Source organism: Branchiostoma floridae, chromosome 10, assembly GCF_000003815.2.
Source record: "Branchiostoma floridae strain S238N-H82 chromosome 10, Bfl_VNyyK, whole genome shotgun sequence".
NCBI lineage: Eukaryota > Metazoa > Chordata > Leptocardii > Amphioxiformes > Branchiostomatidae > Branchiostoma > Branchiostoma floridae.
Window position 1 is genome coordinate 13,538,532 of NC_049988.1, and position 27,041 is coordinate 13,565,572.

The 27,041-nt window shown below is 41.8% G+C and overlaps 2 protein-coding genes across 3 annotated transcripts in view; both read left to right on the forward strand.

Annotated features, from left to right (window-relative positions):
* Nucleotides 1-179: 179 nt before the first annotated feature.
* LOC118424410 (latent-transforming growth factor beta-binding protein 2-like) lies at nucleotides 180-15,561 on the forward strand. The gene is made up of 19 exons (XM_035832970.1): nucleotides 180-356; nucleotides 6,045-6,164; nucleotides 6,677-6,780; nucleotides 7,008-7,103; nucleotides 7,599-7,721; nucleotides 8,056-8,178; nucleotides 8,510-8,632; nucleotides 8,914-9,009; nucleotides 9,271-9,366; nucleotides 9,499-9,621; nucleotides 9,881-10,000; nucleotides 10,301-10,420; nucleotides 11,062-11,184; nucleotides 12,061-12,189; nucleotides 12,661-12,756; nucleotides 12,967-13,094; nucleotides 13,446-13,506; nucleotides 13,641-13,799; nucleotides 14,263-15,561. The coding sequence occupies exons 1-19, from the start codon at nucleotides 271-273 to the stop codon at nucleotides 14,274-14,276; spliced, it is 2,040 nt and encodes a 679-aa protein (XP_035688863.1). The 5' UTR covers nucleotides 180-270; the 3' UTR covers nucleotides 14,277-15,561.
* Nucleotides 15,562-17,849: 2,288 nt separating this feature from the next.
* The window catches only part of LOC118424472, a 28,655-nt gene continuing 19,463 nt past the window's right edge, over nucleotides 17,850-27,041 (forward strand). For both annotated transcript variants that reach the window (XM_035833042.1, XM_035833041.1), the window contains exons 1-17: nucleotides 17,850-18,006; nucleotides 20,919-20,970; nucleotides 21,217-21,283; nucleotides 21,762-21,892; nucleotides 22,057-22,094; nucleotides 22,227-22,268; nucleotides 22,662-22,713; nucleotides 22,976-23,042; nucleotides 23,464-23,594; nucleotides 23,878-23,915; nucleotides 24,047-24,085; nucleotides 24,475-24,526; nucleotides 24,635-24,701; nucleotides 25,950-26,080; nucleotides 26,341-26,378; nucleotides 26,536-26,583; nucleotides 26,799-26,850. In XM_035833042.1, coding sequence (XP_035688935.1) covers nucleotides 17,913-18,006; nucleotides 20,919-20,970; nucleotides 21,217-21,283; nucleotides 21,762-21,892; nucleotides 22,057-22,094; nucleotides 22,227-22,268; nucleotides 22,662-22,713; nucleotides 22,976-23,042; nucleotides 23,464-23,594; nucleotides 23,878-23,915; nucleotides 24,047-24,085; nucleotides 24,475-24,526; nucleotides 24,635-24,701; nucleotides 25,950-26,080; nucleotides 26,341-26,378; nucleotides 26,536-26,583; nucleotides 26,799-26,850 — 1,139 coding nt within the window. In that variant the 5' untranslated portion in view covers nucleotides 17,850-17,912. The remainder of the gene's footprint in view (nucleotides 18,007-20,918; nucleotides 20,971-21,216; nucleotides 21,284-21,761; nucleotides 21,893-22,056; nucleotides 22,095-22,226; nucleotides 22,269-22,661; nucleotides 22,714-22,975; nucleotides 23,043-23,463; nucleotides 23,595-23,877; nucleotides 23,916-24,046; nucleotides 24,086-24,474; nucleotides 24,527-24,634; nucleotides 24,702-25,949; nucleotides 26,081-26,340; nucleotides 26,379-26,535; nucleotides 26,584-26,798; nucleotides 26,851-27,041) is intronic.

Below are 27,041 nucleotides of genomic sequence, written 5' to 3' on the forward strand. Positions count from 1 at the left end.
AAAGACTTAACTGAGCCATGCAATGAACGGTAGATAATTAGCATATCGTGTGACGTACACATTGTTGCTTGGACAAGTGTTCTACATCTGCCAATCCGTGCACTTGCTGGCGGCTAAACAAAGAAACAGGTTTGTTGTTTACGTTCCGGTACGTCAAGACTTTACGCCGTAGTCAGCCAACCTGTGTACTCCCACTCAGTAAGGGGAGAAGACTAGCTGTACGGCGGAGAGGGTCTTTCTCAACTTACAGAAGCGCTATAAGGTGCCAAGATGGCGGGTCGCCTTGTCTTGATGCTTGTGGGGATAGTGGTGGCTGCGGCCCCGTTCGTCACAGGAACTGATCTGAGTGCTAGTGGGTAAGTACACCTTTCCAATCACCTTCTTAGATACTGGGTGATAGTAAAAGATAAAACGTAACGGTGCAAGGACAAGGTGGTCGTGTGGTTAGGGTTCTTGGTTGAGTTAGGGCCTAATTCTAAAGGCTCTTGGTACGAATACCTAGCAGGCCTTGGGAAGAGACCCTACTCCTCAAACGACTCAGGTGAACATGAGTACCTTTCTTCTGCTAGGGACGTCCTCTTGTATGGGGGCGTAAAGCCGGAGATCTCGTGTTTGGGAGAGTCACATTTACCGAAAAGAGTAAGCGTCTGTCCCGGTGTTACTGGATCAAATCTTACAATCCAGTCTTACGCAGTTTGTATATAATGTGGTGTGCTGTACCTGAAGTCGGTTTACCTGTTAAGCAAAGCAAATAACAGAGTGTCTCGCCTTGAACATATAAAACTGTTCGAATGTACAATTTTGGCACAGGCACTGAGAACAAAGACAGCCATGTAAAGTAAACGTTTTTGGTAACTTGTTTCGAAGTTGAGAAAGCCTATCCTGAATTCTAGATTTAGTCGTGTCACAGCAAAACACTCCAGTGCTTACAAGTAAGTAGTCTAGGGAAAACCAGAGAGGTGAGTAGAGTTACAAATACTTCACACACGGCAATAATCGCATTATGCGGTTGGGGAACATAATGTCTGAAACATAACAAGTTTGTTTGTGCCGCAGCGAGTACATGCAAAGTGGTGTGCGAAGAAGATTAAACTCAGCACAACAAGACTTGGGCTTCTGCTACACTGTATTGTACATGGCCACCCTTTGCCTTTGCAGTTAAGCTCTTACAATTAAAACCGCAACAGGTCGTGCATAAAACAAGGCGGATAAAGAAAAGATTTGCAAGAACGCAAACCATGTTATACCCGCCGGCACCACAGGATTAGTAGCGGACCCGACCAGAAGTTTGAATGTTAAGGACAAGAGTACATCTAGTTTAACTTCTCATGACGATTCCATTATATCTTGTTCGGTTGTGACAGTAACAGAATCTCACGTCGTTGAAAATTGTGTTATCTGTACCCCCAAGATTTTCTTGCAAGAACGAAAACATTTACTTGAGTATGGCCAAAAACCTACTGGATTTCTGACTCTTTCTCCCTCTCCCTCTCTCTCTCTCTCTCTTCCTCGCTCTCTTGGTTGCTCGTTTTCTCTCTCTCTCTCTCTCTCTCATTCACTCTATGTCCTTCTCCCTCTCTGTGATTTATAGAAAAAGACACAAACTCTCAACATCTTGACAAAGAAAGAACAAAGAAGAAAATGTATCTAATCCATACCCGAAGAATTTGCCTCATAATCGACCTAGAACATCGGTAATCGATGTTGTGGAATTGTAGTTACAAACGACTCAGTGTAGAAAGGATATTCCTGAACGCGGTGATGTATGAAAGACGCGTGCAGAAAACAGGTGTTCTGAAGGCGTGTACAGTGCCTGCATACGGGGGTAACACGCTCGACCTGCCAGGACACTTCCTTGTCTTAGCGGATATATCTTCTGTGGAACGTTGTTCTGAGAATTTGTAAGGTGATCTGAGCCCTGGGTTTATTAAAAGGAGAGGTCCCGTTTGCTCTGCGATTAGACCCAGGTACAGCCTTGCGTGCCTTCGAGAAATACTGAGAGCATTATGGTGAGAGGGTGGGCGCCGAGAAATGTTAGGGTGGCAAATGTCATGTCTGCTAATGTTTTACAGCACCCAGGTGTGAATGTGACGTGCTTGCTCTTACTACTGGCAAGAAAAGAGCCTTTGTTTCAAAAGGCCAACAAATTATCCTAGAGACGGACATGCGACATTTCTAACATTTTAACGATTTAACGACTCTGACCCGCCCAGTACTTCTAGGTACAGAGGAAGTTACGCGGTTTTGTCATGATGTAATCAGTGTAGTGATGTTTACAGGTGGGTTCTACATAATACATACTACAACACCCACGGGAAATGGCTCCGCCTGAGGATTGATCTGATCTGTTATGGGGAAACAATCAACAAAAAGAAATGACATGAACTGCTCAAGTAGAAAGCCACATTCTTTACACACCTCCTTCACTTCATCCCCATGATGTATGTCATGGAGGTTGTGTTGTGTGTGTGTGTGTGTGTGCGTGCTTGTATGTGTGTGTATGTATTGTGTGTGTGTGTGTGTGTGTGTGTGTCTATCTGTCTGTATGCAAACAGGATATCTCAAGAACGACTGGGTGGATTGGTTTCAAATTTAGTGTGTTGGTAGGGTGCGGCCGCGGCAAAAACGGGAAATTATTGGATTGTGAGGCCCCTGGTGGCTTTCCTATATACTGCAGAGTATTCATATGCAGACCACAAATCCTATCGTCCCCATTCACATGACCTTGGCGTGCCTTAATAGCATTACGTGAACCAGGCCTAGTTTCGATGGAATGCTGATCTAGTACTTTGTAAGGTGATCTGAGCCTTTGTAAGGTGATCTGAGTTTATTTAAAAGGAAGTCTCTGTTTTCTCTGTACTTAGGTCACTACCCCGTGTTCTGGGGAAAGAGGAAACTCAGGCGATGTGTAAACTCTGCCATGATGTAACCATTGTGGTAGTGTTTGGGTTCTACAGAATACATATCGGCAACACCCATTGGAAATGGGTGCGTCTGAGGATTGATGTGCAATGTGCAAGGGTTATGTGTGGCAGGTTGTCCCGTGTAGCATAAGCAGCTGTCGCCGCGTGACTGTGAAGCACAAAGTTATGATTGGTGGTTTTATTGGATATACATATACAGATACTGATCTTGCAGATCATGGAAAACAGTGGAGAGACGTGAAAAATCTGCCAAAACAATTACACAAACCTATAGATAGGAGAGGCCCACATTAGAACAACGCATTTCTTCATGTACAAAATGCTGTCTTGAACACCCCTATACTATGGGCATGATGTTCCTTGATAATCTTACAAGACCTTCGTGAGACCCCTTCTTGACAACAATGACATCATGTAATGTCCTTAGTAACAACAATCCTCCTACACACCGTCTTGTTGTCGATAAGTGTTTCTGCACTGTACTGTCTACCTAACCCGTAACGACCTGCGGAGGGAGGGGTGCACAAGGAAACGCCACGCTTCGCTTCGCTCTTTTCACTCCATTTTGTTGTCGGCAGGAGTTGTCGACCTGAACACGTTAGGCTTTACGGTACGTCTTTTCACCTCCTAGAGCAAATACAAGGAATCGCCTTCTGATGAAAACAAAAGACACGACTCAAAGAAAGATGTAGCACAAAATGCGTTGCGTTCTAAAAAAAGATGGCCTACTATTTCCAAATTTCTGACAACTGTAAGCCATTTCTAAGCTTCTGACAATACAGTAGATTTACAACAAATACAACATAACGTTATATGAGTATGGGGACCGCAAATAAGAGACATGGTTTTACTGGGCTTGAGTATTGAGTTTTAGATTTCCACAGCACCAATCATATTGTAAAGAAATCACAATAGTTCACAGGTGGCGGACGCGCGTGTGCCATTGAGCGTTGCATTTGTCGGTTTTCTACGGAAATGAGGGTTTGGGGGGTAATGTTGAGTATTTGCGCACTTGTTATCGGTAAATAAACCAAGGAATGTACACAGTTATGCATGAATCGTGTCTGCGAATGTCTCGCTACGTTTAACGTGTTTTATACAGGAAGTATCCAGGGTGACATATGATGTCATTGCGGACATGTTGATAGACGAAATGACTTTACAAGGCTTCTTTCATGAGCAGAGCGATGTGAGGTCATGTGTTTGAGCAATGACGTGCGTTAGATACCCCAGCAACAGATCTAGAGTTACCATGAATTTGTCAACGTGTGCAAGTCTGACTATGTATTTATAGAGTCGGCCCAATCCTCAAGAACTTTCGGCACAATCCTCAACAAATTCAATACACTGGGTGTGAACGACGCCCTTCATAGAAAAAAAACATACCTCCCTTATTTTGGGCGGGGGTCATAAATTTAAAGGCGCGGTCACATGGGTCGTACGTTCGTCGTACTATCTTGATGCGGTAGGATTTTCAAGCAGGCTGTAACAGAACTAACCACCGACAAGGACCTAAGACAGCCTTTTGTGTTGCAAGACAGTTGTACTCTGAAGGAAACATTCATGGTTGTCCTCCCAAAAACGCCTGAAGTTAGCAATCGTACGACGACCGCACGACCTTTGTGACCGTGCCCTGTTTGTGTACATCTCTTGACCGTTTCAACAACACCTGTTCAGAAGACCGTGTAGGAACAACCTGTCTTCAAATAACACCTCCGTTAAGAGCGAAAATAAATAAGCAAGTGACTGGTTGTATTTACATTTAAGGCATCCGACAACATGGCCTGTGCTAGCTGATTTTCATTACGATGTTGCACAAAATAAAAGCACGATGGCGAACACGTGTCAAAACAAAATGTAATTATCTTGAGACTTTGCTAATTCGGAAATTCACACGGGAGATTTCCGCTCAGATCTGTTGGGCCTATGAAAATAAGTGTACTAGTATTAGTTTACAGGACATGACATACCATGATAGAATGTCGCATTTTACTAAAATAATATCTTTACATAACCTAGAATCCAGTCACTCGTGACTTGGCCTACGTAGCTAGCGTGGGTTCTCTACGGGGCAGATGGTGCTCTCTGCCGCCGGTGTAATCATCTATACTCTTTAGAATTTTCACACGATAGGACCAAAGAGGTTAAAAAAACCTTCTTAACCTCCTTGGTAGGACTTTTCCCAGTGGCAGTTTATAATTAATTAATTGATTGGTTATTCGTGGCTGGCTGGATTACAAGATCTTTTACATAGCTCTTTCTGCCAACTCAGCTCAGCAGAATAGCACACTTTCAGACCTTTCCGATGCTGCCGTCACACGGCGCGTGTCTGTGGCAATATTTGTTCCTGCTTGTTCTGCAAGCCGGGGAATGCTTTTCCTTGTTGTCTCACGAGGCCGCTTTGTTAGCGCAGTGTTTACCTGACGGACAGGTGAAAGAACAGAACAAAGCAGGCAGGCGGGATGTTATGTCAGCGCAGTCACGCCTCGCAGGCACCGCCCCGCTACATTTCCTCTTACGACGGCACATCTATTTTTGACGCCGCATTACAACAGAAAAATGCACATTTTCAACGTTTTCGCTAAGTTCAATTTTAAAGACTTGTCGTGATGACAAACGCTGTGTTTGAAGTATGCTGAACTATGCTGACGGTGTGCGCTAATGGGTATGTTGATTTAGACGGACGATGTCTTAGTCTTACCCCAGTAGTACGGAGTGCCTGCAGAGGATATACAAAAATCACACGACCGGGTCACCATTGATACAAAATAACCAATTCATGCTCCTATGCGATTGTACGAGCACCAGGCGTTATCATTTATCACTTGTTATGGACCTTCACACGTTTTCGAGGTTAAAAGAGAGAGATACACAAGTGACATAAACACATAGCACGAGTGTGCATAATCATTTCTAATGCCAAACTTGGAGCTACTAGTACATGTTGTAGTAACTTACCTGTATCATTGAGACCATGTCAGTTTTGATCGCATAGCACAGTTGTAACGTAATATTTTTACCGCCATTATTTTCCCATTTGAAACATGTCCAATTTTTTGGCGACGCCTCCGGGGCGGAGAAATTTTTTGTTTACCAGCGCTCATCTCGTCTACCTTTCAGTGCCCACGTGTGCTCCCGCCAGGAGGGGTACCAGCAGCCCTACACCGTATCGGAGCGTGCGTCCAGGACACAGGTCTACTACAGCAGCTGCTGGGTGTTCTTTCAGTGTACCAGAACAAGGTCAGTCTCACAATGATAAGGAAAAGCGGAACATGGGTTATTAAGTGCAAAACAGCGAATAGATAAAAGATAACGGATAATATCTGCGTTTCCAAAATCATATACAGTTGCTTGAATAGTTGCTATTTGGCATATCTTACTACCTGGATGTCTAACTTTCATCAAGGAGGTTTTCATCCACACAACAGTATGTCGCTCTATGAGCGTTAGTGACCTCAAACGGGGGTATCGTTTCTGTCTGTGTTTGAAATCGCATTTCGAGACCCTTGTCATGGATTGTTATTCTTCGTAAGGAGGCTATGCCCACGCGACAAAAACAATGATTACTTTACGGAGGTTTGTGTCCTAGAGATTCTTGTTTTAAGTTTGTTGATGAGAATAGTTTCATCAGGTTGGTGTGTTACTGTTACTTGACTCTTTTTTTCACACAACCACTGCTTTATATCCGTCGACGTTTTGATGACTGTCTGTCACCTTCTTCAGAGCAATTTCACATTGTCTGTTGTTTCCAGGACAGTGTACTATACCCGGTACAAACAGCAGCAGCGCACGGTGTACAGGACTGTGTACGAGTGCTGTACCGGCTGGCAGCAGTCAGGCAACTCCTGCCCAACACGTGAGTTGGGGAAATTTACAGCATCGTTTCCATATACCTACATTGAGATTTGATCCTAATTTACCAATTTACACGGCTAAACATGAAGGACGGAAGTACTACTACTTGTATATTTATTATGTATAACGTTATCAAGAGTTAATGCCGCATAAATTTGCAAAAATTGTATCTAACTGGCACTAGAAAAGTAGCTACAGCAGCTAATGGACTTTTATCTCACCATCCAGCGATCTGCTCCAGCGCGTGTCAGAACGGCGGGGCCTGCACTGCTCCTGGCGTCTGTACCTGTACTGCAGGTTTCACGGGGAGCCGCTGTCAGACAGGTGAGTGATGTTAGGTAAATTATTTTACCTTCGCCAAGAAGGTTATGTTTCCGGTGCTGGTTGTCCGTTTATGGATAGCACAAACCGAAATGTTATGGATGGATCCTTGTGATGTATGTAGGGGTCGGAAAAACTAAGGTTAATTTCCAAAATTGGCCTCCTAGCGGCAATCTACACTACTGCAGAATAAGTGGTTTAGGTTTAGGTCACCTACCGGATTTTGTAATTGATCGGACCGACTGTGTATGTTTCAAAATTTGAAAGAGAAAAGATAAAGAAAACAGCTATGTTTTTTCACTTTCATTTATCATATTCTCAAGTAGACAAAATGCCTTCTACCTGTCTATGCTTGCTCTGCAATGCCGTGAAAAGACATTAGTAAGATCTAGTATTGAGATTTTAGTGACGTTGGTCATTTACTTTCACCTGAATTTTTCTTGCTCTTTCTTTCTTGTGAATACGATTTCTTAAATATTCATATTTGGCAACTGACAGACAAGGACGAGTGCTCCAGTGGAAACGGAGGCTGTGACCAAACCTGTACCAACACCAGGGGAAGTTACACCTGTTCCTGTCGACAAGGCTTCGTGCTGGACAGCGATGGGCGAGGGTGTTCGGGTGAGAAAGAAAACTGTTTGCCTTGGTAATATAAGTTAGTGTGGGAATTCTTTTTATATTTCAATACGTAACGTTAGATATATAAAGAATACTATGGTGAGTGCACTGGCAGCTGGCAAATTTCTAAACCCATTGTTTTTGATAAATTTGTTGCACTGCTGATATCTGCCACGAGCTTATGTAGTCTATACGATTATCTTAATGTGCCTGTAAAAAGGTTTCAGAATCCTAGCAGTTTTCAGACATAAGTTTTCAGAAATTGTAGTCAACGTCGCCTTTAAAGCCTTGGTTATGATTTATTCATATTTTTCTGTTTTTTTTTTTTTCTTCTCAGACCATGACGAGTGTGCGGCTAATGACCACGGGTGCCAGCAGCAGTGTCAGAACTCTCACGGCGGCTACAGCTGCGGCTGTGAGGACGGCTATGAGCTGGCCAGTAACGGGAAGAACTGTAACGGTGAGTAGGGTTGTTTCACATTTCTTGTACTGCAGAAACTCATTCCAAGAAACGAGAGACTTAAAACTATGCGTATATCCTTCGTAACTAAAACAGATCTACCTCTTGAAGCGCTCTGGGAAGTAAGGGGAAGTTCAAATATCGTATGCGACAATGTTTATCAAAGAACTCTCAATTATATGGTGTTGGAGATCAGGTAAATACGATTGCTGTGCTAAGTAAGGGTCCTCTGAGTAGTTACTACATACTTATCATGTCCATTGTGTTAAGTTTGCTTCATGTCCCTAGGTATCACATATGAGATCTAAAATTCGTACGCGGTTTGTTCCAGATATCGATGAATGTGCCAGTAACCCGTGTAGTCAGACCTGTACCCAGAATGCACCGGGGCACGGGTACCAGTGTTCCTGTGGGGACGGCTACATCCTGGGGGACGACGGGACATCCTGCGAACGTGAGTGTCACGTGACCCGTAACTATGACAACAGGTCGGGAATCAGGCTTCCTTGATACATGGGAACATGTTAAAGAAAAACTGGCAAAAGTCACCTATTACGTATATGTTTTAGTCAATGAAAAGCTTACGTATACATTTCCAAGTAGTACACGATAAGGCAGTTCCACAAAGTAGAAAGTGACTGCACTTCGTAACACCCCACTATTTCAGAGTGTACCGAACACCCCAAACGTTTAGTATGTGCTTTGCTTAGATAATGGTTTCATTTCTCCTTGCAGCCCAATGCCCACAGGGCTGTGCTAACGGCGGACGCTGCGCCAGCCCGGGCGTGTGTGACTGTGTGGACGGGTTCGCTGGAGATGCCTGCCAAGAGCGTAAGTACGGTAGTCCGATAGGGACAATCGTCAAACCACGCGTAATGTAACATCATGATCATATCTCTATTTTGCCGTATCTAAGAATTCTCAACATAGTAATACATCAGCACAAATGATGAAACAGGGATTAAGCGCGACACAATGATCTATTCGTTAGGGCTGATAGACTTCATTCATCAGACTAACAATACGCGCACACAGAAAACCTTAAAAGAGCCTCTTACATTATTGCTGTATCTTTTATTCTTTCCCTGACAGCTGTGTGCGCCCCTCCATGTGAGAATGGCGGAGTCTGCGATGCCCCGGATGTCTGCTTCTGTCAGCCCGGCTTCAACGGAGATCGGTGTGAGAATGGTAAAGCTGCAAAACCATTTTCTTACATGTGCTTACATCACATCTTATTCACTAAATCTTGTTTGAGTTTATGGTATGAAGGGTGTAACAAGAATGAAAGGTGACCGACTACGATACGCGTTTTTTTTACAGATATTGACGAATGTGCGGTCGGCAATGGTGGATGCGCACACGAATGTGTCAACGAACTGGGCTCCTACCATTGTGAATGCCGGGACGGCTGGGTCCTGGACGGCAACGGCAGAGGCTGCTCAGGTAAAATTCTTCATCACTTTTCTTTAAACATTGGAAGTAACGTTTTTTGTATTCTATATCGAAGTAAATATTATGTCAATGTGTCTCTGATTATCTCTCATTTTCATAGTACAATGCTTAACTTTCTTCCAACACCAAGGCATATAGAAATCGGATGGTACCCAGGCAAAGAAAGTTAAGCATTGTACTAGGATTACTACCAACACAGATGAGCTGCCATTATAAACAGTATCTCATTTTCAATCACGCCCCCATGCAGATCATGACGAATGTGCAACCAACAGCCACGGCTGTGACTTGTGTGAGAACATGGCGGGAAGCTACAGGTGTTACTGTGAGGATGGATACCTGTTGGCCGACGATGGCAAGAAGTGTGTTGGTGAGTGCTTACACAAAATTATATTTCAATTCACAAAACTATATCTTACTTTTGTTGACTGGCTCGCTAAATCCTCGCTGTTTCCTTTGTTTTACTAGTAGATTGAGTGATTTTGACTGGTATTTAGGTGATCGAATTTATAAGATTCCTGTGTGCTCATTTTTGTCGGTCTACATGTACTTTGTATCTACATCTAGGACATGTACGAACGATATCCAAACACACACGTATTTGGATTGAACAGTTACATTTTGATAAAGTTGTTCTTAACATTGACTTATAATGTTGACGCATCTATAGATATCAATGAGTGCGAAGGCGACAATGGTTGTGAAGAGATCTGTATGAACACCAACGGTAGCTACGCATGCGCGTGTCTGCCTGGGTTCTATCTGGATGGAAACGGTTTCAACTGTCTCGGTAAGACTGTTTTTCGTCATTCAGTTTTAATGCCTAAAATTAGAATTGGTTTCCCATATACGCATGGTCGTTCTCAACACTATCTCTTTTGGTTTACTACTTTCGAACATCTGATGTTTTTCCAAACACATAAAACAATATTTATCGATACTTAACAGGTGAATTCAGCTCAATGACCACTACTCAAGCTATATTTAGAATAAAGTAAAAAATTCTCAAATTCAGCGTGTTAAGATTTCATCCGTGAACACTCCACGCCAAACAACTCATCCCCTCACAGTAGCCCAGTATGTCAAATGTCCAAAAAGTCCAATTCAAAAACAATTTAAACGGCAGATTGATTATACAACCATTTTGAATGGGATGACGTCAGTTTGATGACTAATCAGGCACAGAAATTGGCCCAAAATGCTGTTTTGGATCAAATAGGAACGTCTAAACCCTGCAACGTTTTATCATTTTAAGATATAAATTAAATGTATATTACACCTAAATTTCCCCCAGACAAGGGCTTTTACAAGTTATAGACTAAAAATCTGTCCTCATGCGTATATTAGTGACATTTGCCCTTGAAATATTGCATCCGTTCCCTTTTACTCTCGCGTAGCCTCGCGAGATCTAACATGCTGTTCCATTTGCAGACCATGACGAGTGCGCGACCCACGACCACGGGTGCCAGCACCAGTGTGTGAACGCCCGCGGGTTTTACAGCTGTGAGTGTCACGATGGCTTCCTGCTCCAGGACGACCTCAGGTCTTGTGTTGGTGAGTATAACCGGTACTAAAGATACGTATGTTTGCTAAAGGATGAGCAAGCGTTTGAATATCCTTGACGACCTCAGGTCAGGTCTTCTGTAGATGAGTAAAAATCGTATTGACAATACCTCTGTTGAAGGAATCTACACAGCGCCATAAAATCTTGGATAACAGCGATATTCCTTACCTCAGGTCTTGAGTAGGTAACAAAAATGGCAAAACAATACGTCTGTTTGCTAAAGGATGAACGAGCGTTTGAAGAGTCAAAGCGTTTGAAATATTTGACAACAGCGATATTTGATACTAAGCATGCAACGCCAGGTTGAACTTCAAACTGATGGTTGAACTTCATTCTTGTTGTATCTTCACTACGTGACGGCACATCAGAATTTCTACTTTTGTTCAGGTAATTAGTGCCCCCGAACTGCTGACATTTCCAAAGTCACGTTCTAATATATCAGATGTTAACCAACCTGCATGGCGAATCTCTCAAACAAAAGCCGCCTGACTGAAGCTTAAGATAAACTTGGGGTCTGAAGCTTAAGTTTAACTCATTTGACATTTGATGACCTGCAAATACTGATTATAGCCACGCATGTCTGAAAGTTAAGTTCTTCAAACACAAACACAATCTTCTCACCTGTTGACGTCTTGACAGCTGTAAGCTACCTTTTCGGTCAGTTCAGTTCGGGCCTCGTGGATACAAAGTGAACTACAAAAGACGAACTTATATGTAATTTTGTAGTTGTGATCATGCTGTTCTGTAGTATCTATGCCTGCTACTGCCAGCAAGAACACAGACTCAAACGTGCCTGGGGTTATAATATAAAAATGACTAACCAACCTGATGAAACCAAACAAGTTTGTCTGTTTAACGTTTTACAGACATTGACGAGTGCGCTGCAGAGGAGCCCCCGTGTGAGCAGATCTGTGAGAACTCGGAGGGAGGGTACCAGTGTCTGTGTGAGGAAGGGTACCAGTTGAACCCTGAAGAGCCTGGAGGACTGTGCGAACGTACGTTATTTGAACATACTTTATAATTATCAAACATAATTCTTTATCATACTTGGTTTGTGACTCCGCAGTAGCCATATTGCCAATTGATCTGATCGTGTCCGAAGTTGACTTTTGTTGAGCGAAAGACATATTATCAAGCGTACTGATTGGAGTGTGTGCTTAACATGCATTGTATATGTTACTTGTCATACATTGTACCTGATGCAATCGTCGTGCAATAAACTTGACTTGGCTTGTGTATGTGTATGTGTATGTGTATGTGTATGTGTATGTGTATGTGTATGTGTATGTGTATGTGTATGTGTATGTGGCCAAAGACATTACTACCATCAAAATAACAACTGTTCTAGGTTGCCTTAAGCTTCTTTTTAGCATTAGTTTAATTTTTTTGTTCTCATGCGATAATCTGTTTCTTCTTTAATTGTTGTTCAGAAATTTTTGTCAATCCTCTATTTTATTCTTTTGTAGCTGTCTGTGATCCCCCTTGCGCCGCGGGAGGGAATTGCGCCGCTCCCGATACGTGCAAATGCTCTCCAGGTTTCGCCGGGACCTACTGCGAAATCGGTGAGTATTGTAGACACATATGTATATTTGTCGTCCCTCGTTTAGTCATCATCGTCAAACACATTGCTTTTACTGCACATTTTCACAATTGTCAAAAGAGCCAAACATGTCATTGCTACTATGAAAGTTTAGGTTTATACTGTGCCTTTGAACGGCGGCTAGCTATACGTTAAATGTCAAATGAACACATGCACATCTATCTGTTAACAGACATCAAGGCAAGGCTTCGTCAATCTGGAGACCACTGGACCAAGAACTCCACCGGCTGCCAGTGTTACTATGACTACTCCCGGTTTGACTGTCCTTGCTGCGTGCCTGGTGGCTGCCAGTGCACCAATGTAAACCATTATTCCTATATAATTATTTTTCCATTTTACATACCAAAGTCATCAACTGAGGTACAAACTGCTCATAGCCTGGGCTAATGACGCTGGGCCCCAAGGAAAGCATGGATCTTTAATCATCATGGAAGCTCATCTGTGTTGGTAGTAATCAAAGTACAATGCTTAACTTTCTTCCAACACAAAAGTATTCACGGTCTACTGTCACCTTCTTCAGGATCAATACTGATGACCGATCACTTCAGAACGTAAACTCGCGAGAGTTACAGACACGTGATCTTATTAACACGTGATCTTGCGGATACCTGACGTTAGCAAAAGTATAAGTCTTTGTTTTCCATTCTGCAGGAGCACCCTGACCAATGCGTGCAGTGTGGGTACGGGCACACATGTGGACTTCTGGACTTAAGTAAGTTGCTGCTTGCCTATCTATCTATGCCTATTTGCTTGGTTATTTATTTATTGTTTCCCTGTTTGAAACGCACAGTTGTGGTAGCTTACACGAATACTGACTGTACGTTGTAAAACGTCCTAAACTTGCAGCTGGGGTTGACGCCTGGACACTGAAGGAGACCGGATGTCAGTGTCCCAGAGACAACAACATCAACCTGACCTGTCCCTGCTGCCAGAACCGGGGCTGCCCCTGCACCAGCGTGCCCGGCCGCTGTACACAGTGTGGACGGGAGGCCTTCTGTGAGGGAGGTTAGGAAACAGTTTTCGTGTCTTCAAAAATCAGAAGTAGCTGCAGTAGTAAGAAAAGCCGCCATGGGACCAAGAATCAACCTAGATCTTCGTCTTCCTAAGACCTACCCATACAACAAATATCATCACAATATTTAAGTTTCTCAAGTTAAGCTAACCAGAAATATCTTGAAACAGAAACAGACACACAGGCATATCAAAAACGATGCCTCTATTTTTCATACAGGCAATAGTACATGCTGTATGGGGGTTGCCTTGATTACAACATACAACAAGGAGAGATATCTGGGCTCTGATATCTATGATTTCTATCGCCTCATTGCAGTTTGGGCTCATTTTTCAGCAATCAAATAACGTTTATCAAATACCTTTAAGCACTTGTCCAAGTGCCTTTTAAGCACTTGTAGGATAGATTTGGCTAGCTGCTCAATTTTTTTAATACTTTAATACGAATTTTTTTCAGATGGCCCCGAATAGGACTGCTAGGACTGAACACCCAGGACCTTTGGATCATATGAACGTCGTGACATCAGACTGGTGACCTTGAAGTAGAATAGCTTTACCCTAACCAAGAACAGTGTGATTATTGCGTGCACAGAAAGTACGACCCTTCACGTGTCAGGAACGTTTCGCAATATATATTTTTGCAATGAATATAGTAATTCTTCTAGTGTATCTACATCTGTACATAGATACAGATTATCTTTAGTGTTGGATTCTTTAAAAGTCATGGACAGACATTTGTGTGTTGTCATTCACAAGTTTGGGAATTCTAGATGAAATTGCAGTAACTTAGTACTATGATAATTCTGTTTCCCACTCGTTCTAATCTATTTTCAATCTTATTGTTCAACTTACTAACATTGTCTCTGAAATTCTTTGACATTAACCATCTTTCAGTAGCAACTAAAGGGGGGCATACATTTTGTTACTTCATTATATTTTTTTCATTCTGACCATGTCAAACTGGTTTCTACCATGTATCTTAACTGAACTCTGAGTTTCTATCTGGGTATTGTGCAAGAAGTTTATCATTATATCGAGTTACTACCATAGCCAAGAAGTTATATCATTGATATCGTCTTAAAGCTATATAACATGATCATAGACAGAATATATTTTCCTCTGCATTCGGTATTCTACAAATTTTGGACAGAATTCTGTCAGAAAACTATGATAGTTTGACAGTTTGAAAACTTTTAGCACTGACTTTGTAACAGTAAATTTTTAATAACATTCTGAGCTGATCGAGAAAAGTTATCAGTAAATGAACATCCGAATTTTTTACCAAAAATATGAAAGAAGTTGATTGAAAAATTTGGGGGTCATGTTCTACAGCTTTAAGTATTGCACGTGTGTTATAAAATGGAGGGTGGCCTTGCTGCACCTTGTATGTACTTCATGTTGTATAACGCTATCTAATGTAGACAAAATCTATTTTCACTTCGTAAGAAACTTATGACCATGCAAGAGTGTTCTACAAAATAAAACGTATTTTCATATTGATTTTTGAATATATTTTGATACCATAAACATTAATTAAGCTAATTAATTGATTGATTGATCAATTGATTGAATAATTGGCCAGTAAAAGTGTAAAAGCGCCATAGTCTTTGAGGCATATAGGCACTGGGACTTTATACACCGTGTCTACAACACGTCAATGATTGATAGAATGGTATGTCAAATATTCTTGTGATTTTCTGGACTTGCATGGCCAGGGTAACCCGCTTCGCTTTAATAAACATATTGATCTCCTTCACATGTTTTACTGGAGTTTTGTGATTTCCATTCAATATGTTAAGTACGAAGAAACTGAAGTACATTTATCCATTACAATAGGTAAGGTTGGCATGCATTCATTGCAACTTTGACCAGTGAAATTACCCTGATGGTGATAGAAACCCGCTGTGTACGCACTGTTTAGGAAATAAATCTTGTCCTCGCACTGTGGTGGTTACATGGCCAATAAACTATGTGTCCATTCAGGGTTGCTTACAGAAAAGAGAACAATACATTCCTCGGGGTACAGTGGGTCTACATAAAGAAGAGATGTTAGGCTTCGGTGGATGTCACGCTAACGCTTGAGTTTGCTATTTACTCACTACGGTTGAACGAAGTTGCCCTTCGTTTACTAAATGGGACAGGGACGACTAGTTTCTGTAAATTCGGCTTACACGTCAACGGATAGCTGTCAGACCTTGACAACCATTCAGGGTCCAGTCACATTCGTCGTGCGACCGTCGTACGATCGCAAACCAGCGACATTTTCTAGATAGTCTTGCATATACTAGTATCCAGCAAAAGTCAGCATTCTTATAGCGAGAAAATGTTGTCTGAGATCCTTGTCGGTGGTTGGTTCTGTCACAGCCTACTTGAAAATTCTTCAACATCAACTACGTCACATTTCCAAACCGGGGCCCGACCGGGCAGTTTTCCGGAATGAAAAATATGTTATGAAAGATGTCAAGCTACACAAAACGTAAATAGAATAGCCGTGGGCATTATTCACGTATATTTTTTCGTATATATTTTTCTTTTTCGTTTCCACAAACAGCCCGACCGGCCCCAGTTTGGAAATGTGACGTTAGCCTAAGTCGGACAGGTAGTTCGACTAGATGATGATTATGGTGGTGAATATGTCATTCACTTACTGCGTGTTGTTCTGTTTAAATAGCTCAAAAGCACGAAAACCGACTGCAGCGGGGGATTGTTAGCTCTGAAAACAAGTGTTTACTGGTACATGACGTTAAGTTCGGCTAATCCTTGCGACTTAAAGTACAAACAACATTATTTGAAAACTCTTACGCGGTCTTCTGTTTCAAAACCCAAGCGTACACAAACTCATTAGAGCGATGAGTTTAAACTCATAAGAAAACAAGAACATTTTACGGTTACCTGGCGTCAAACGTCTGACTGAGCCATAGGATTATGTCTAAAAACAACATTATTTACAAATTATGACGTATTCTATCCATAAAGCTTTAGGACGATGAGACCACGAAACCCCATTGCAATGGTGGCTTACTGCTTATAAAGAGGCGAATTTCCCAACAAATCGAAATGCTTAAGACTACTTAGCGTAAGAAAACTCACGGCAACAGTGGCTCCACGTAGATAATAACACAAAGACATTCCTTTACTATAGGCTAATGTAAAATGTTTGAATAAGGCATGGGGATAAACTTTTATAAACCCTGTCTTGAAAATACAAAGTTTTAGCTTAAGGACGGTTAGGTCTCAAAGACGTGTTGTAACAGCGGTTTTCAACTCCTAAAATAACCAAAATCTGTTGAGTACATTCAAAGCCAACTTTTTACAACTCAAAGCTGGAGGCTTACAACAGGATAAAAAACGGATTCATCGCAGCAACTATTCAGCAAAGATAGCTAATGTCTGCTTCCCTCAGTTGAAACGGTCTTACGTTTCATACAGATCGATTGACAGATATCAAATCCATCCATGCTTCTCATGATTCAATGACTTCAAAGAAACTAGGTGAGAAAAACAAGAAAGAATGAAGAACCCGTCACTTTTTGAAGAACATTATAGTAACTGTATTCATGCGTGACTGATGGACTTCTTTAGCAAGAAAGAATGTCTGAACCATTGCCTTTAACAGGGTCTCAGCGTCCCATTGATAAAAAATTCCGTCCATTCTTTCAAACAATTCCCTTGCTGGCAAAACAAACACCCAAAGACAAGTCCAAGTTTGAAAAGATAGAGTACAGAAATGATTTTACCTGTAATTGTTTTAAAGCACACAAAAGCTTAGCAAATGCACTTAGACTGTTGCGTAGCGCTTGGTAAATCTGATACGTTCATAATTTTTTAAAAATGTTTGTGAAAAAGCGCACGTCCCACAAGACGGTATGTGTTACACCACCCGCGCTGTTACCATGCCACTGACGTCTTTGGAACGAGGTATGTTTGTCGTTACGTTCTCGCTTGAGTTCTCCTGAATTCCTCGCGCCCCACCTTCCGCGGGGTTTTAACAAGCGACGATTCATTAGTGTCTTCGACCGGAGAGAATCACCTGACGGCCGGCACGGCAGCGGCAGGTCTTCCGTACGGAGTGTGAGGGAGTTCAGTCGCAGGGGATCCAGCTACACCATGGGCTCGCCTTGGATAGTGCTCCTCCTCGGAGCTGTATGTGGGCTGGCAGCGGGAAGTCCTGTACATGTCCTGCACGTCCGTCAAGCTGCAAGTGAGTACTTCAAGCTTCTAACGTCTTAAGAAATACTTATTTTAGGATCTGTGCTCTATGTATTGTGTTTTTTTTCTATGCAAGATAGTGGATTGGGAGGATAGTCATCTTGCCTGGTTGAAATGCTATAAAATAAAAGTGGCGTTGCGTTTCCTGTTAGTCAAAAATAACACAGGTTGACTAAAAACACTCAGTGTGTTTGCTGGTTTGAACAGTTGCTGGTTGGAACACCCTGGAAGTGGCGATGTGCTTTTCTTGCGAAACTTAGCTGCGTTGCAAAAGGGGAAACAGATCATTTTAGTACGTTGACAATCTAAGACTTAATGTATTTGTTTGCAGCAATCGTAAGAGCACGAAATGCATCAAAATAGCACATCGAAATGCACAAGAACATGAAGATATGTTTTGAACCCATGCAGCAGAAATAAAGTCCATTGTTGTTTTATCTAATAACAAGCTCAATAGGGTAACTCTTAGACGGCAAAAACAAACCAGCCTGTCTGTAAATATGTCCTAATTTAACCTCCCTTCGTCATATTTAAGTATAATAAGAATAAAATTGAATTGCACCGTATAAAGAGGATCATAGTCGAGATGTCATAGCAGAGTTAAACTACGGCGTCATTCGAGTGTTCACATTGGCAGAATTCATCATACAGCTACTATAAAGTTTTCATACATGGACTCAAACATTTTGATCTGGAAATATTTGGCGTTACGTGTGCCGCAACTGGTAGAGCGTTCGTCTCGGAATCGAGAGGTTCCGAGTTCGATACCTGCCGTGCCCCCGACGCTGTGCCCTTTGGAAAGGCACTTGACACGACCTTCCTCACTTCACCCAGGTGTAAAAATGGGTACCTGACATCGGTCGGAGAGGTAAAAGAAGACTACCTTTACCTTATGTCTGTACTGTCTATGTGGCACTGTTAATATAAGTTACTAACTTGAGTTCAGTGCCACATTGTCCTCGTCTTTCCAAAAGCGCAAGCAAATAGAAAAAAAAATGTCGTCCTGCTTGCCGTCCTTCAAAATCCAGTCACATCCCGGTTTGATTTAAAAACGCCCGTGAGAGAAAATTTATAAAGCTACTTAATACATGCGATATGCAAGTAGGTATGTCCCTGAAGCAGATTCACAGTTCAGATCATGGAGATCTCGGTTTAATTCTACGTAGGACATGTCGATTGGGGCTGCACAGTCTAGAATAGAATAGACGAAAATGATGGTCCCCTGTTCGAGGAGGTGTCTCAAGTACATTAAAAGGGGAAGGGCAAGCAACTCATCCATGTAAAAACATACCCTGTTACTAAAACAGCAACCAAACTTGCTGCCCTACATGTTTGTGCCAATGAGCACCAGAAGGGTCCAAACAAAGGACGGACTCATGCAGGTTTGTTTGACGTATACTGGGATCACAAGAGGCACATTCCCCCTCTTAAGTTTGTGTTCCACCCAAACATTTTTCATGACAAACAGTGCTAACCCAAACGTGGAAGGGGATTCCTGTTTGGAGACAACCCAAACAGTGCCACTGAGGTTTTGTCCAGAAATAACGTCTGTTTGCTGTGATGTGTTTCCCCATTAAATACGGTAAACGCCCGGGCTTCACACTCCCGTTAGTCTTTAAAAAGCAAAACTGTGAAACATCGCAAACGTTCGAGCTATCATGTCTAAAAAGCGTGCTTCTCTCATATCCGACTAAATATCGGAATCCTACTTACAAATAAATATGTGTACACGTTCCAGCAAACGTTGGAAAACGCTTGAACATGAATAAAACAAATGGAAAGGGTGGGATTGGTAATTACACAGTCAAACACCTTGATCACAGCAACATAACACGCTTTTGCTGCAGTTGGTTAAATGTTCTAAGAAAGCAACCCAACCCAACCCAACCTAGACAGCCTCCTACTATACATGTGAGAGGTTTACCCAATTAATAAGTTGACTTGTGATCGTTGCCCCATACCTTCTAGTAAAAAGCTTTTCGTGACGTAGTTGTAACTGTTATCCCGTTGATCAAAACAAGCAGAACAACTGTTGTATTAGAACAAATTATTTCGAGTAAGATCGTTGTCTTTAACGGATATCAAGGCAGCTTATCCATTGGTTCATCGTGGCATCATCAGCTCACTTTTGCATAAACCCAAATAATCTGGTAAAGACTGGATGGTAAATACAAGCTCCAGAAGGTCAATAAGAGATTTTTTTAACTTCAAAAAGGGCTAATCTGCCATTTTGCTGTTTAATAATCAACCGTGTCATAAACATACATTGCTATGGTGACAGTAGGACCATTGTTTCACGTTAAGAGCTAGTCAAACATGACACGGTCTATAAAAAGTAAGCGCTTCGCCCGAATGACGTTTTCTTATCTGTGCTGTCGGTGAGTCTTACAGCAGATGAAATAACGCATAAAGCGTGACGCCCGACATCCCAGTCACCCATGTTAGAGAGGCTGCGTGGCAGAGATGTTAAGTGACTTGTCTTGCTGCCGAAGAAAGGGTGTAAGGTTGTAGAAAGCGAGACGATCTATCAACTGAGATGAGAGCATGCCTATTAACGATGCATGTGTCTCATCCTAAACCTCGTTTACAATTCAAATGTACAGTATACATTTACTGAAAGGAAGCAAAGAAGGAAGCAGGAAAGAAAAGAAGAGAGGAAGAGAAAGAAACATCAAAGATTGTGCCAATTCAAGATCTTCTCCATCATTACTTTAAAAGCTTGGTTTTGACATGAATATGATTCAGCTATTAGTAAGTTCTTTCAGACAAAATAAGAAAAATTTGACGGAAACTAATTAAATATGTTTGCTTTAAATATTCTATGCCTCTTAGAAGGTCTCAACTTCTCAAGTGCAATAAAACGTTATACATAACTACTTGAATCACTCCTTTCCAATTTGACAGCTCCTATCGAATGTGGGACGGAGTCAAGGCACATGGATGGTGACACATACACGTAAGAATTTACATTTCTATGATCTAATCTATTTTGTACTTAATTGTATCACATTTTGGTGCTTTGCATTGAAAACAGTAACAGTAACATTATCAAAATGTTGGGCTTACAACTACGTCTGAAAGCAATCTTTGTTTTAGTGCAGCTATATGTTTTAATGAACACTATGGCAACACTAGCATTGGTCTAAGGCAACTGTTATACTGAGTATTGGACTACCGTTTACTGCTTTTTCTATGATTCTAGCGTCACTTGCCCCGCCGGTTGTGCTTCGAACGGCAAAACCGTCTGGGGCACCGATGTCTTCACGGACGTAAGTTGTCTGTTGAACTTTCTTTTCTAATCAATATTTTTTTAATTTTTTTTTAATACCATAACCCACTAATTCGTCAATCTTGAGAGGTTGCAATCAATCGCTTAGGAAGAGACGTCATTCTGACGTCTTTGCAGTTCACCTTTACATTTGGTAACTTTAGCAGACTGGTGATGCCATGCTAGGGTTACATTTCCTAACCGGGGCCCGGTCGGGCTGTTTACGGGAACGAAAAATGAGTCTCTATAATTTATAAATGCAAACTATGTTCTTGAATTATTTCTATTTACTTTCTGTGCTCTTTGCCATCTTTTGTATCATACTCTTTGTTCGCGCAAACTTCCCGGGTATCGGTTTTTGGAATGGGACCAGAGCATAAGTAGGCTTCCTCTTATCTCGTGAGTGGTGAGATGATGTTGTCAGCTGGTCCTAGTCTCTGGATCACTTGATAAATAAGACAACTGTGCTGTATATCTAGGACTCCAGTATCTGCCGCGCTGCCATCCATGCCGGGAGGATCTCGGACAGTGGCGGTGACGTCACTGTCTACAAGCTGCCCGGAGAAGGCTCGTACGCCGGGACTTCACAGAACGGTGTCCAGACCGCGCCGTAAGTTACATGTTTAATATTCAAATGGATATAAATCTATTTTTGTATCTATAGTTATCGATATAATTTCCAAGCAATATACATGATTCGTGAATATGTAAACAGTTTTCATATTAAACGGTTTTTATGTTAAGAGACTTACCTGTCAAACATGTTCTGTCCAGGTACGGCGCTTGGGGAGGTTCCTTTTCGTTTGCAGAAGGTAGGAGAACTGTTAATGTCAACATTGTCATGCAACTAATCTTCTGTTAGAAGTTGTATTCTTCACGTCTGTTTAACCCTAAACCCTCCGTAATGATCTGCACATTTCATGTTCTCTGTCACCATGTTGCAGGTCAGCCGGAGGAACAAGCTCCTGCAGTAGATCCAGGGCTTGGTGAGTAACAGTCTGGCTGTGTGCTGTCAACGCGATATCTGTAGAATAAGAATAGAATAGAGTAGAGTAGAGTAGAGTGGAGTGGAGTGGAGTGGTGTAGAGTAGAGTAGAGTAGCTATAGAGTAGAGTGGAGTAGAGTAGAGTAGAGTAGAATAGAAGCAGAGTAGAGTAGAGCAGTGCAGAGCATAGTGGAGTAGAGTAGAGCATAGTGGAGAAGACTAGAGTAGAGAAGAGAAGAGAAGAGCAAAATCTATGTACTAGATGTTGTACGAAGTAACAAGGTACTAACTAAAGTGACGACGTCACTTTTCATCATCCGAAAGATTCTGTGCTAACTGAATCAGGAAAAACAGTACCAGGGTATCACAAGTAGACATACTTTTTATTTTTCAGAGTTTATAGACTGCAACACACAGTCCCGGCAGCTGGATGGAGAATCGTTTACGTAAGCCAAAAATATACAGCGAAGTACCTCAATTCACTTCATCCTGTTATGTAGAAGAATTTAGCTAAACAACAGTGTAAGCTATGATAACTATGTAGTAGTACAACGTTAAAGACACACTGTTTGAATACCATTATCACAATGACACTGTTAAGACATGTGCGATTTGTTTATGATGATATTGTCACGTTAAAACGACTTCTTCGGTTCAACACTTTTTGACTGACCTCGATTACGTGATCTTAACGCTATCCATCCGCAGAGTGCTGTGCCCTGCCGACTGTGCGTCTGCAGGATCTAATGTGTGGGGTTCTGCCATTTACACTGACGTAAGTGTAATCCACGCTGCATTGTACTCACGCATTGTCTTCAGTTAGCGATTTCAATAGATCAACTATTCATTAATTATGAATATAATTACTTTCTATTCCTCTAATAGAAGGCATAAACACACTCCTTGAGAGTAAAGAATCTGTCAATTCTGTACCGTAACTACGATAGAGGACGATGTGCATTTCATTGTAGATTATACTAAATATATGTATGTTAAGGATACAATGATCCTGTTAGAAGGGAAGTAACAATCCACTACCAAGTACCATGAACAAGAAGCGAGACACTGAACCTATATGTTAGACCAAGGTGCTTGCACCAAAATATTGATATCTGTAAACGTGTCTTTGCTGTGACAAATATTTACCCACGTTAGACAAAAAAATGTACCTTAAAAGTCTTTATTCGCTCTTCAAGGACTCGAGTATCTGCCGTGCTGCTATCAATGACGGTAGGATACCGACTCACGGCGGAGAGGTCACAGTCTACAAACTACCCGGGCAGGACTCGTACCAGGAGTCTGACCAGCACGGGGTGCGGACCTTTCCGTAAGTCACAACTGGCCCTTACGTTGTGTATGAAAAGTTATACAAGCCGATAAGTTTACTTTACGCCAGTTTTACTTGGGCATATTATAACATATTGTAGCCCATTACGCATGTTCTTATAGTCATTGGCATTGCTGTACAATGTAGTTGTTTTGATGATGCTTTTCTAGCCTAGATTCCAAAATACCACAGCTACCTAGTGTTTGCATTATTTCCCTTTTTATCTTTATCAGATTCTCTACATTTGCAACATGTTATATCGGAAGTGGTGTTTGTTTTACAGGTATGGCGGCTGGGGTGGCTCCTTTGCCTTCTCACAAAGTAAGAAGTTGAACATTTCACTCATGAACTTTCGTTGCGGACTGTTGGGAAAATGTATGTGTGGATATATCTTTGATAGCATTGCTGAATGAACATATCTGTTAAAGTGTCACATGATGTTCCCTTTTCAGATCCAGCCGAGGAAGAACCAGCTGAACAGTCCTCTGCGTGTAAGAATTTTACCTAACCTTTCGAAATCCTAAGTTTTTTTTACTATACTATACACTGATAGAAGTTATGTTTCCCTATTTCACACACCGAAGTAACAGAGCCAAATTCATGTTCTTAATGAATTTGGAGAAACCTTAATTGTAAAACATATCTCTACCTATATTTTGAGTATCACCAAAAAGCTAGGAGTATACGTCACTTGGTAGAATATGCTTCTTGTGTTGGTTGACATTGTATACATTTTATGTATCTGTCAACTATTTTTTGTTGCGACCTGTACTTAACCCAATTGGTATATGTATAAAGTAAAGGTCTTCAATATCAATTGCTCTCGTTCGGATAGCACAAAATCATGATCGCTAACAAAAACACCTTTGTCCCTCTCCAGACTCTGCTGACTGTAATACCCAATCCCGACACGTGGACGGAGAAACCTTCACGTAAGCCGCAAGCGCACTTCATTTGAAACTATTTGTATAATGAATCAATGTATGATCGAATTGTCTCCAAGAAACTCGGACTGTAAAACATTGTGTCTTTTCCCTTAGTGCCAGTTGCCCGGCCGGATGCGCTGCGATCGGAGCGACCGTCTGGGGGTCTGCCGTCTACACGGACGTGAGTAGTGCTTATACCCGCCTCACATTAGGCGCGATTCGATCGGAAGACTAGTTTACGAGCTCTAAATGACATTTTCGTGAGTAAGACGTCCGGTGTTCTCACGATCATCTTGCGATTTTTAGGGATCGCCGGCAATTTTCAGGAGTCTTACGACGGTCGCGGTGCAGCGAAACATGTTCTTAACATAAGCGACAAGTCGCAGGAGATCTCCGAGATCGCAGAGCTCGTTACCGAGTCGCAGATCGTGCGTGCAAATCGTGCGTACCTCGCAAGGGTATCGGTCAATAGTCTTGCGTCAATCCAACGATTGAAGACCGATAGGCGAGCACAGACATAGTTATTAATCATCGAACGCAAATCGGATGGCGAACGGCCGTTAGTCGGGCGACATTTGGGCGACGTTCACCCGACTTCCGATTGTTGAATATATAATATACAAATATTGAATTTCTGGGAATGTGAGGGTAATTCTAACATTATGGCCCCTGTGGCAGTATGTAGGCTGGCTTTGTGACACACTTTCCTTTCTTGTGTCATTTCTATTATGCCCGCGCATTCCATTCATTGGTTAAAAAGATTCCGACAACAAAATAAGCAACATTTATTGATCTCTTGCCTTTTTTGAGGAACGTTTTGTATTCCCTTGTCCGCGTGCAAGAGGTCATGGGAGGTTCATTATCATAGATTTATTCACCGTCGATCGCACGAGGCTCGCTTATATGTGAGGGGAACAGGTTTTGGGCGAAAAATACGCAAGACCATCTTAAGATCTTCAAATCAGCCGACCTTCCTGCGATCGCGAAGTACGTCCGAAGATCGTATATAATGTGAGGCGGGTATTAGATCCATTTCCACTAAACAGCAGCGATCGAGCTGCGCCCTCACTGTGGCATAAAACGAATGTGAGCAACCTTTGATTTTATCCTGGGAATATCATACATAATGCAAGTTTGACTAAAAGACAACATAACACACAAAGCGTAAAATATTTTTTTTTGTATAAAATTTTCGTTTGAGCAATCTGTCAAATTTTAGGTCTTAGCCGCGCGCAGAGAAAGCGCGGGGATAGCGCCGTCCTAGCTGCTGCATCATTGTGTGCATGCAATAAGAGCATACAGAATCATTTGTAGTAGTTGTACCTAATATTGCATTGTGCCTTCCTACAATTGTCAATGATGCAAAATGATCAGTGCAAACTACAGAAACAGGATTTATTTAAGAGAATAAAGAGATATTGTTTGACAGGACTCGGGTATCTGCCGTGCTGCTATCCACGACGGTAGAATCAGTGACGCTGGCGGGGAGGTGACAGTGTACAAACAGCCGGGACAGGACTCGTACTCCGCTTCAGATCAGCACGGGATCCGGACGGTTGCGTAAGTAACGTATGCTTTGATAGTGTCAACAATTAACATGTTGTCCAGGATATCCGTGTATAACGACTTGTCGTTTAGTTGCTTTGTCATGCACGAGTTACTATTTCTTCCGAGGAAGAAATAGAGTATTGCTGACAATTGAAACATGCTGGGAGATTCAAGGCCTGTGCAAAGTGCCTTTAAAGGTAAGTTTAAAAAAAATAAGACAGCCAGTGTTTTTTAAACTTAAACTTCAACATGTATCTGTCTCTTTTTTTCAGTTACGGGACTTGGGGCGGTTCCTTCGCCTTTACAGCAGGTAACTTGTCTAATCCTTTGCATTAAAAATTCTGTTCGTAATTAAATCTTAACATCGCATATCAACGTAAAGACTCTGGTGATTCAGTCATCCAATATTATTGTCCTGTTACCAGACATTGATAGCAAACTAACTGCATAATTTTGTCCCAACCCAGCCATCCCACAGCAAGCACCACCGGAGCCCACACCAGCACCAGGACCACGTGAGTCTACCTTTGAAGTTTCACATTAGTTTTGAATATCTCATTGACCATAGAGAAACATACATATTTCTCCTAGTAACAGTCAACATCACTGTGGTAGAAGTTGACCTTTGTTCCAACACAAAAGAAACACTCACCATAAAATTGCAGTCGAACTCGCCGACCTTCAGAGTCATAGATCGTGTTCATTGCTTCCTTTTCTGCCCCATCTTCAGCTATGATGGACTGCAATACGGAACCAAGACAGCTAGATGGCGAGAGTACAACGTAAGTCATCTGGACTTAGGCTTTCGATACATGTATGTGCTAAGAATACAAACCTATCTTTTAACTGTGAGCTACAAAGTTTAATATCATCTGTCCCTTAAAAATTAACATTTCTATTGCAGAAGGTTAATAGATAGTACGGCATTATACGAGGTGTTGGACATAAGATGCCCAGTTGTATATGTACGTTT